Source organism: Magnolia sinica, chromosome 3 (genome assembly GCF_029962835.1).
Source record: "Magnolia sinica isolate HGM2019 chromosome 3, MsV1, whole genome shotgun sequence".
Taxonomy (NCBI): Eukaryota; Viridiplantae; Streptophyta; class Magnoliopsida; order Magnoliales; family Magnoliaceae; genus Magnolia; species Magnolia sinica.
In genome coordinates, this window is record NC_080575.1 from 127,332,637 (window position 1) to 127,342,596 (window position 9,960).

The 9,960-nt window shown below is 38.7% G+C and overlaps 1 protein-coding gene across 2 annotated transcripts; it reads right to left on the minus strand.

The window, feature by feature from the left end:
• Window positions 1–1,096: 1,096 nt before the first annotated feature.
• LOC131241237 (spermine synthase) lies at window positions 1,097–9,721 on the minus strand. Of its 2 annotated transcripts, XM_058239976.1 has the most exons (12): window positions 9,551–9,660; window positions 9,410–9,474; window positions 7,775–8,001; window positions 7,560–7,604; window positions 6,874–6,950; window positions 6,642–6,764; window positions 6,218–6,322; window positions 6,050–6,122; window positions 5,783–5,854; window positions 5,129–5,324; window positions 3,398–3,527; window positions 1,097–1,322 (listed from the first exon to the last, which is right to left on the minus strand). In XM_058239976.1, the coding sequence occupies exons 3-12, from the start codon at window positions 7,968–7,970 to the stop codon at window positions 1,254–1,256; spliced, it is 1,086 nt and encodes a 361-aa protein (XP_058095959.1). In that variant the 5' UTR covers window positions 7,971–8,001; window positions 9,410–9,474; window positions 9,551–9,660; the 3' UTR covers window positions 1,097–1,253. The 2 variants fall into 2 exon arrangements, with proteins under 2 accessions (XP_058095959.1, XP_058095960.1); XM_058239977.1 differs by lacking the exon at window positions 9,410–9,474 and having other exon boundaries at window positions 9,551–9,721.
• Between the last annotated feature and the right edge of the window lie 239 nt (window positions 9,722–9,960).

A 9,960-nucleotide genomic window follows, 5' to 3' on the forward strand; every position in this document is an offset into this window, starting at 1 on the left:
AACTTAATACTTTCCTAGTAGGGTTGAAGAAAGAATGGTTGCTGCTTGCGCACATTCATGCACCAAACCCCGGTATAGCCAAGTTGCAAAATACCCCAGAGACAAATGAGGCAAGCGCTTGCTGTTCAGTTAACCCCAAGACGTTGGTCTCTCGCTAGAAAAGTCAATGCATCGGGCTTGAGAAGCTTCTGGGCCAGTGGGCCCATCAAACTCACTGGTATAAGCAGTATTATTGAAGTTCATAGCTGAGAATCTCAGCAAGCAGCTGTAAACAGGCAGTTGGAGTGGTAAAGCAAGCCACGTCCAGGAATCGACATGCAGAGTAGCGAGGTCCTTTTAATTCGGCAAGTACGAGGGGATTCTTCTTTTTTTTCATAGATAGGGAAAAAAGAAAGAAAAACTTTTTGTGCTTGTTATGGCAAGGCAGTAGAAAATTAGATTCACATGGCAAATGGGGGCAGTCCAGATTCTTGGGCAAAGGCACATTCACCATGGTGATGAAAGTCCTAGAACCTGCACACGCTACAGCGGCATCATCAGGAGCCCTTGCATTTGACATATGCACAGTTGCGCCACAGCAAGCATTTCTTTTTTACGTGGTCAAACATTCCAATTAAATTCTTACTCATCCATTAAGGGGGTGTACTTGTGCCTCAAGTAACTTATCTTGGTTTCTACTTATTAAGTTGAAGTGATTGAGTAACTTTAGGTATACTAATAATTGATCATAAACCAAACTTACTTGCCTACTGCTGAAGGTCAAAAACGTAACTTATCTGGTGGTATCCAAACAGGCCCTTAATGAAAAAGGACCATTTGGGAAGTTCATCACACCCCAAAATTGATAGATTAGTCACCTCTGCTGGTTTAAGTGGCACATGCATGTTGATCAGATCATAGATTCTCACGTGTAGCAACAACAGTAGCCTGCAAATATACACTTTCAAGCCAGGTACTGTTGTTGACCCGGTAAGAAAAGAAAGAAATGGGCAAACCGTGCACATTCAACTGAAAGAGGGTCCACAATTTGGCCATCTGATCAGGATGCATTCTGGCGCACTAAGCCCACATGTATGGTGGAGAATGGCAGGCATCAAGGATATAATCACATCAGCAACTAAACGGGAGTAATCATCACACAGTCAAATATTCCCCCCATGGAGGAGTTTCCATTTATACCCATTACAATAAAATATCCAAACGATCGGATTAGCTACAAATTGGAGACAAGCCTTCCTACAACTGACGAAGAATTACTGATCATTCAATGCACTCAGCTCTCTCTTTGCAAAAGATGGCAAAGCAAAGGCAGCCGCATGGATCTGTCAAAACAAAAAAGCAAGGAGCATCCCTTCAATCAGTCAGTTTCACCCCCATAAACAATGGGGGAGGAGAGTTCCAAGTCATTAACTACAGGAAGCAATGAACCTTAGATATTGGAAGTGCACTTTTATGGTTCTCGCCTCTTGCTTAGCATGTTTACAAAACAAGTGAAACTCATCAGGTGAGACCCGCCATATAGACGCCCTGGATTAGAAATGGTGCCAGTCATCTGGTCTGGTTTGGCGACATGCATGTTGAAGGGTAACCTTTGTCAATTTCTGCTAATTGACCATTTCTTTTGGACACATGTTGCCCCCCACCTGATTAGGCAACTTGATTGTTTGGGCCAAAGGTACCAACAGAGTGGGGCCTGCATGACGAGCAGCTTGGATCTTATAAAGACAATACACTGCCATGTATGAGCAGCAAGTTTCAAAAAAAAAAAAAAAAACCTGAACTCGTGGGAGTGCACTTGGCAAGGCTCTACTAGCTAACGTGTCATGCTTTCTCATTATATAGTAGCCTAGAAGGCGCTCTTCACCTAATAAAACACCAGCAAATGCCATATCTTCTCCAGATGGTTGGTAGGTAAGTTGGGCAAGAATAAGAATGAAACCTCTAGAAGACTGTAAACCGTAGGAATCTCTTTGACCAGGGTAACCTTTACTATCGACACTAACTAGCAAACAAGCAGATAGTTTCACTCCCTTGCAGCTAAGCCTATGCATATGGAAGCATAGACCATCAGATAAACCAAACGAAGAAACTGAACTTAAATCGAATTGAATCCGTACATACCATAAAACAAGTGGAATTTCCTTTCAAGAACCATATGGAACATGCAAAGTCAGTTCATCATACTCAGTTGTCCTAAAACCTTCAAAGTAACCACATTCACTGGAATGAGCTGGGGGCTGAGTTACATGTATCTAAGACTGATGGGCTCACAGTGATGTAACTGCCTTAAATCCACACCATCTAACCATTTTCAAATTTCATTTTAGGGCATGATCCCAAAAATGAAGCATGCCCAAATCTTAGGTGGACCACACCAAAGGAAACAGTCGTGATTGAATCAACACCATAAAAAACTTCATGGAGTCCACTCAAATGTTTATTTGCCATCCAAACTGTTGATAAAGTCACAAATTTTTTTTTTTTTTTTTGAGAGATAAGGTCACAAAGAACTATAAGAAGAGACCACACAAATATCATCTTGATCCAAAGCTTTCGTGGCCCACAAGAAGTTTTTAATGGTCAATTACTGTTTCCTGTACTACGGTGCATCTGAGATTTGGATCCACTTCATTTTTTGGATCATGCCCTAAAATGAGTTTTCAACATAGATGGACGGCATGGACGTAGTCACATACATCAAGGTGGGCCCCACAGAAAGGGGTCCCAAACACCTCAGTGGATCCAGGGATCCACCGAAGCTGCGCCCCTAGTTAAGGAGTGTGGAACTTGATGCATTCAAGTCAGGACTAACAAAATGTGAGAGAAGAAGAAAACTTCTTCAATTAAAAAACCCATGAGAGAAGTTGCCAAATTTAAGTGGCAAATGATGCTTCCCAGATTCTTGTTCTTGTCCCACTTGCAGTTTTGAGGTGTAAAAAAATGGGGAAAACAGTTGTCCCATTTAGTGTGGTTTCCTCACTTGTGATGTGTCCCAAACAGAACCAGAACCAATTTGGTGGTGTTTCTAAATGGCCATAAACTTAAGCGACCAGTGCATCTGATGAGTGGCAAAAGACTCAAAACCCTAAGATTACCGTTATCATGACCTGAACAACAGAGAGTCCAACTAACAATATAAACCCGTGTGATCCAACATGAACTACGATCATTAAAAACCAGGAGGCTGTATGAAACAGAACACATCTCCTCGAAGTTATCAACAAGACCACAACAACATTAAACCAACCAACAAACAACACCAATCACAATCAAAGTCAGGAGAATGGTGCTCTCAACATCTCCTGGCTCAAACAAATGGCACTTGCATGCAACAAGAAAAGTAAAAGAGCACTGGACACTGATGTCAGTTTAATGCTAAAAGTAGTAGAGATGGTACCTCTGAATTGTAGAATCTGAGTTCCCTCTTGAATTTAAGTGCTCCGTCTAGCTTTTCAATAGGATTTATAGGATTCAAAAAATCAACAGGGGGCCCATCCGTCGAGCATACCAAAAAGCCAATGACACCACTGCATATACAACCAAAGGACCATCCTTTTATGAGGCAAGATTTGGCGGCATGATACATAATAGTCCAGAAATGAACCAAAAGGACCACATTATGGCCTGGGAAAATGGCTGAAACCAACCTTAAGATGAGAAATTAGCAGGTAAGTCTAAAATAAAGAAAATTCCTTAACAAACAAATCATAAAGGAAAAATGAACTTTAATGCAATTTTCCATTTCAGAGGCATTTATATCAATTTCTGAATATGGGATTTACGATCGAGTTGCCAGTAATGACTATATTATATTATATTGTATTTCTATTTCATTGCATATGCTGGCTTCATTTAACTTGGAAAGGAACCCCGTGCAACCTGAGTTATAATGGCAAAGCAAACCCTGACTCCTTCAATTAAGATTGATTTTGAAAATAAATTCCCTCAGCTGTTTAAGGGAATTTGTAGATCACCGTCACCATCACAGCCGTCAGCTATTTGAGGTGGAGTTACAAATCCTGTTTGCCCAATCACTCCTATATTGTACTTTTCATTGCATTGATGAACTCAAAACATCCAGAGGAACCAAGCAAACGAAAGAAGTGTATGTTATCTGGCACATTTAGTTCATCATAGTTACATCATTAAGATAAACACACTTAAAAAACAATATAAGATCATGAAATTTGTCAGTCCAATTTTTTATGAGTTGAATATGCTCTTTGTCAAATAGTATTCAAGTTGAATTGTGAACTTTTTCCTGTGATATTTAAATTGGCTCAGATGGATTCATGTTTTGTTTTCATTTTTTGATGTAACAAACTTTTGTTTCAACAGCAAAGCTCTGGCATCTATCTTAGTGGATATCAATTATTATTTACATGATTTAAACAACAGTGGCACCAATAAGACTTGCATCTATCTTAATGGCTGTATGTAGCTGAATTATGCCAAAGTAATGTATAATTTTGGTAAAAACACCAAGTTCACTTCACATATTAACACTTTATGGTTTCACAACAAGACACCAGTGCAATTTATCAGGAATTCACATCAGGTTAACTTGGTAGATTGAAATGCCATGAGGAATAATGTAATTCACAGGGAAAATCACCAGAACATTCCTCAACAAAGATTCATACCCAGCTTCCACTACAGTAATTATGGAATGCGGCGCTTTGTGTGAAAACAATTAGGCATGCTGTGGTTGTTTTAATCATATACACACCGGCATGCGCATGCACTAGTGCACATACATACATGGATACATAATACAACACACGTGTATCTTTTCTTTCTTTTTTCTCACACACGTGCGCACACGCACATGCAAACGCAAATAAATCCATATAAAGAACGCTGGAATCCTACATTACCTAACATCAGCACTTAAAGAACGCTGGAATCCTACATTACCTAACATCAGCACTAAAAATTCACTTTAGGTGGATCAAAATTCTTTTTTTTTTCTTTAAGAGAGAGAGAGAGAGAGAGAGAGAGAGAGAGAGCTGAATTTTATTAAAGAAAATGGCAAAAGGTGAGAAAAGAATACAACCCACGTGGACCAAAATTTATGTAAACACTTACAAGAATAAGACAAGAATAGTGAATATATATACACCATTACCTCGGATATGTAGGAACACTTGCCCAAGCATAGTGGACAGAGCCCTTGAATGTTTCACGGCAAATACAAAGCATATCTTGAATAAGATGTGTATGGAGCCACATACTTTCCGCCATACTGCAAAGAACACCACCTGGTCTTAATGCCCTTGCAGTTGTCTCAAAGAATGGCTTCTCAACCAGTTCTTGAGCTGGACCTGAATCACGAAATAAGTTTTAATTGAGAGAACTCTTTCTTTTAAAACTATCAGTTGAGGGTCAAATTATCAAGTGAATATTAAACTAATGAGGATTCAATTCACATGAATTCCATGGTAATTGTGATTTAGATTCCAAATCATACCAAATACACTGTCAAACGACCCCTAACATGTATGATGAGCATATTAATTTTCTTTATTAAAAAATAATAATAATAATAATAATAATAATAATAATAATTGAAAACAACCCTAAAAATGGAAGTAAGATTTGGTGAATTCTATGCCAATATTATGACAATGTATTGATTTAGCATCTAGTTGGTTTTGTATAACTGGATCTTAACAGCATGTTTTGTGTTCTACAATGTTAACTGCATTCTCATAAGAACAAAATCAAATGTAAAGAATCTGGAAAAGTTTTTTTTTTTTAAGGAAAAAGGAATGTAGCTTACCCACTGGATCAGATGAATCCACAATAATTGCATCATACATCCCCTCAGGTGCATTTCGTAGAAACTCAGCCGCTATGGAAGTCACCAATATGAGATCAAAAAGATTTAAAAATAAATAAACAAATAGTAACTAATCAAAAGATAGCGGGTGAAGGAATAACTTCAATCAATTTGTAATCAGCCTCAGTTCAAGAATCACTAGAAAATGTATACACAGATCGCATTTGCATGAGGAGCACTAGAGGAGAGGATGCTAATCAAGCTTACCATCACCAACATGAAGTCGCACGCGAGGATCCTCAAACCCAACATATAAATCTGGAAAATACTTCTTACTCACCTACAAAAAATAATATAATAAAGTTAATGCTTAATTGTTGCAACGAATGCAATAATGGGTAGCCATGTATCACGGTATATATAAAATCCACTTACATCTATGACCAATTTATCTATTTCACAGATATCAATGATCTCTACAGAGCTATGACGAGAGATTTCCCTAAGAACACCACCGTCACCGCCTCCTACAACAAGAACCTGCATTCAGCAGTTTCGTAAATTGAGCATAAAATTTACCCACAGAACCTTGACAAAGAGCTAAAGCCAAACAGGAATATATTACCAAAAAAACTTAAAAAGAAAAAAGTAAACATGAAGAATTAGATAATCCAAACTTGTTGTTGATCCCATTGCTCGAAATACTTAATAGTAAAAGAATATGAACTCAACATTGAGATAACTGATACTTTATAAGGAAGGCATTGGGTTCTCTAAATAGTCCAGCTTTATGGTGAAAATAAGCAATCAATGGCAAATAAAGTCATGGAAGATATGAATCTGAAATTGGGAAAATTACAGTTTTCGGGGATGGAATTGAACAGAGGGGAAGATGGGCAATCATCTCTTGGTAGGCACATTCATCTTTCTCAGTCAATTGAACAATCCCATCAAGCACAAGCACTTTCCCATATGTCGAAGACTGCACATATAAGTAGTCCATATTAGCCAACATAAAATGAAAGCTTGTAAAGGAGGATTATCTGATAAAAAGTAAAATAAGCTTCTGATTTGAATGATTTATGACAAACCTCAAAAACTAAAATCTCTTGGTACTCTGACTTTCCCTTGTATAAAATGTTCTCCACCTTCAGAGAATGCGCCTCTCCTGCATACGGCAACTCAAATGGCATAAGATATTTTCTTTTAAGGAAGATATTTCACACATAAAAGAAGTGACTGCAAATAGGATCTAGTTCAGAAGCAGGGTAAGACTGCAGCAATCAATTGTCACATTGTAGCTCTAACAATGATGCATCTCATTGTAGCTCATGAACTCTGGGACAGTGATCCATTCATTTCTTGATGTCTTGGCAAGTTGAAGGCATGCATTTCAATATATAATGGCACTAGCACCTCGTTAAGGTTTCATGAATTGCACATGATAGTTATGCACCCATCTCCCAACATACCAAGAGTACTGTACAGAGTTAAAAAGGAAATGGGATTTTGAATATAAGAATGATTAATGATGAAAACTTTGGATTGATAATCATAAAAAGAAACATATGATACATGCTTGAGAGTAAAATAAGGCACACAGCTCATTGTCCATCTACAATTCTACAATGGAAAAAAAATGTAGAATTAACTATATAAAAACAGACCATCCCAACAACTGAAACAGTGCCATTTCACTAACTGACAACTGGAGGTAATATTTAAAATGAAAGCATACAAGCCTATATCTACCAACACCTTGGGAAGAAAAACATACCAGGCCACATGGGGTTGTTGTAGTAAAGGACCTTGCGGGCTCCATCTGCAAAGCAAAAATGAGAAAAGGCCTGTGTCATCAGTCTAGCCACCTCTACACCAACCAGCACGTTTGAAAATCCAAAAACTTTACATAGCAACCAATCATCAAGAAAAGAATCCATTTATTGTACTAAAGAAACAAGATCCAAAGATGAAATATCATTAGATAATGACCAGAGCATGACTGAGGTTCTGAGAACCACCCAGAAACAACGGTCATGTGGCATTTCGCCTCAAGCTCAGGTGCAGAAGCCATTGCCTTCAGGCAACAGGGAGGAATAACCCTAGCTTCTGGGCCATTCTCACTATTCTCCGTCCCCATCGGAATCGTCTGACCATCCAAACATTTTCCTGCATCGTCTCCCGCCATAGATCCTTTTTACCTTTGCCACCTCCAGTCTCTAAAACAAACAAACAAACAAACAAGAAAAAAAAAAAAAAAAACTTTAAATCATTGTTTAAAGCATACGTATATACGGATATCAATTTGCAAGAAACAACTGCATATAAATGCTCTGCCTGGATAGGACAATTTTGCAGCAACATAATTAACTGGAAGAGAACAAAAGAGCTAATGCCTCCAGGACTCAAAAATGAAACCCACTTTGGCAAAAAAGAAATATACAACAAAATGTCTTACCACAAGCAAAAAAACGGGTTAAGAATATTCCATAAAGAACAAATTAACAGTAAATTTCACCAACATCAACAAGCTTTTAAGGTTTATTCTTTATAATATCCATCTTGATAATCTTGGGGAAAAAATCCAATGTGATCAACAATCAAACTAAAAATTCAAAAAAATAAAAAATAAAAAATAAAAAATCTCTAAAGATGTGAAAAACCATTAATTCAAATTTTAATAAAAGAAAGAAAAGAAAAGGGGAGGAAAAAGAGAGTAAAAGACATCCAAGTGCAGTTCCAAACACCAAAACAGAAGCCTGAAATGCGACCCCAATAATTCCCAATCTAAACCAAATCTTCAGTGGAAAGAAGGAAATTGCGTCTTATAACTGCAAATTTCAACAGACCCGTCCAGCGTTTTATCCTCAATATGAAGTCAAGGGAACAATCCAGTGGCGACAGAATTCTTTAACCCGGAAAGTGGGCCCCACCTGCAAATATCGTGGGCCGTTGGATGGGGCCCACCACGGAATGCACTAGGCCCAACGATCAGCTGATCAGACAATGAGAGCTGTCTGATCAAGGGCCTGCAAGATGGATGGTGAGACCAATTCCAACTCTCCTCCCAGAAGGTGGGGCCCACCCTCCACGAAACCTTTCAAACTGGATCATCCACCAACGAGGAGCACATACAATCCAGTGGCGACTAGCAACAGAGTTCGACAATCAGAGCTGCCCAATCAAGGGCCTGTGAAATGGACGGTGACACAGGTTCCAACTCTCCTCACAGAAGATGGGGCCCACTTTCCTGTAAGTCTTCATACTGGATCATTCCCCAACAAGAAGCACATTTTATAGAAAACAAACGAACGCGCGGACGCACAAATGAACTACGATAATGCCATTAACACCGTAAAGGTCTTTTTATGCGTACAAACCCCTTTTTTTTCTACTTCTGATGTTAGAACAGAGACAGAAAAGCAGTTTCGCTACCAAAAGCAGAAAAAAACAGGGTTGCGTGCATTAAAAAGAGGGGGTGAAATGTCTTCTCCATCGACCGGAGAAAGAAAAAGCGAGCAGAGAATGGCATTTGAAGAAGCGATGCTAAAAAAAGAAATCTTTCCTTCCAAATAGAAGAAGAAAAAATAAGATAAAATAGCATTTTCTACCGTAGAATCTCCTAACCTAGGGTTTTTATGGCGACTGATAAGCGTCGGATTCAAGGACTTCAACGGCTGTGATTCTTTCCTCTAAATAAAAAGGAGATAAAAATCATATCAGTTCAGAAAAATGGAGAAAGTAGAGAAAGAGAGTGAGAGATCTTACCTGGTTTTAATGGCGATCGAGGAAATTCCTTCGACGGTTTTTCTCCTACGCTTCTCTCTCTCCCTCTCCCTATCCCTCTCTCTGTGTGTTTTCGGACGGAGAAACGAGGGAGGGAGGAGGACTTTATAACATGGGGGTTAGATATGTTACTCGGGCGGCGTATGACGCGTGATACGCGGGCACTCAGAAATCTTACGCGTGGAATACACTAACTGAAATTAAACCGGCTAAATTGTGAATCCCACTGTTTCTAAGTCACAGTCTAGCAATCAGAGTATTTTAATGATTCTGACCTCTTATCTGTACACACTTGTTTGTCGAAATAGGACCATTGGATCATTCCAATTTCTAACCGTCCAATATATGCCCACCAATGTGATAGTCAGATAATCAGATAATGCTTGGTTGGT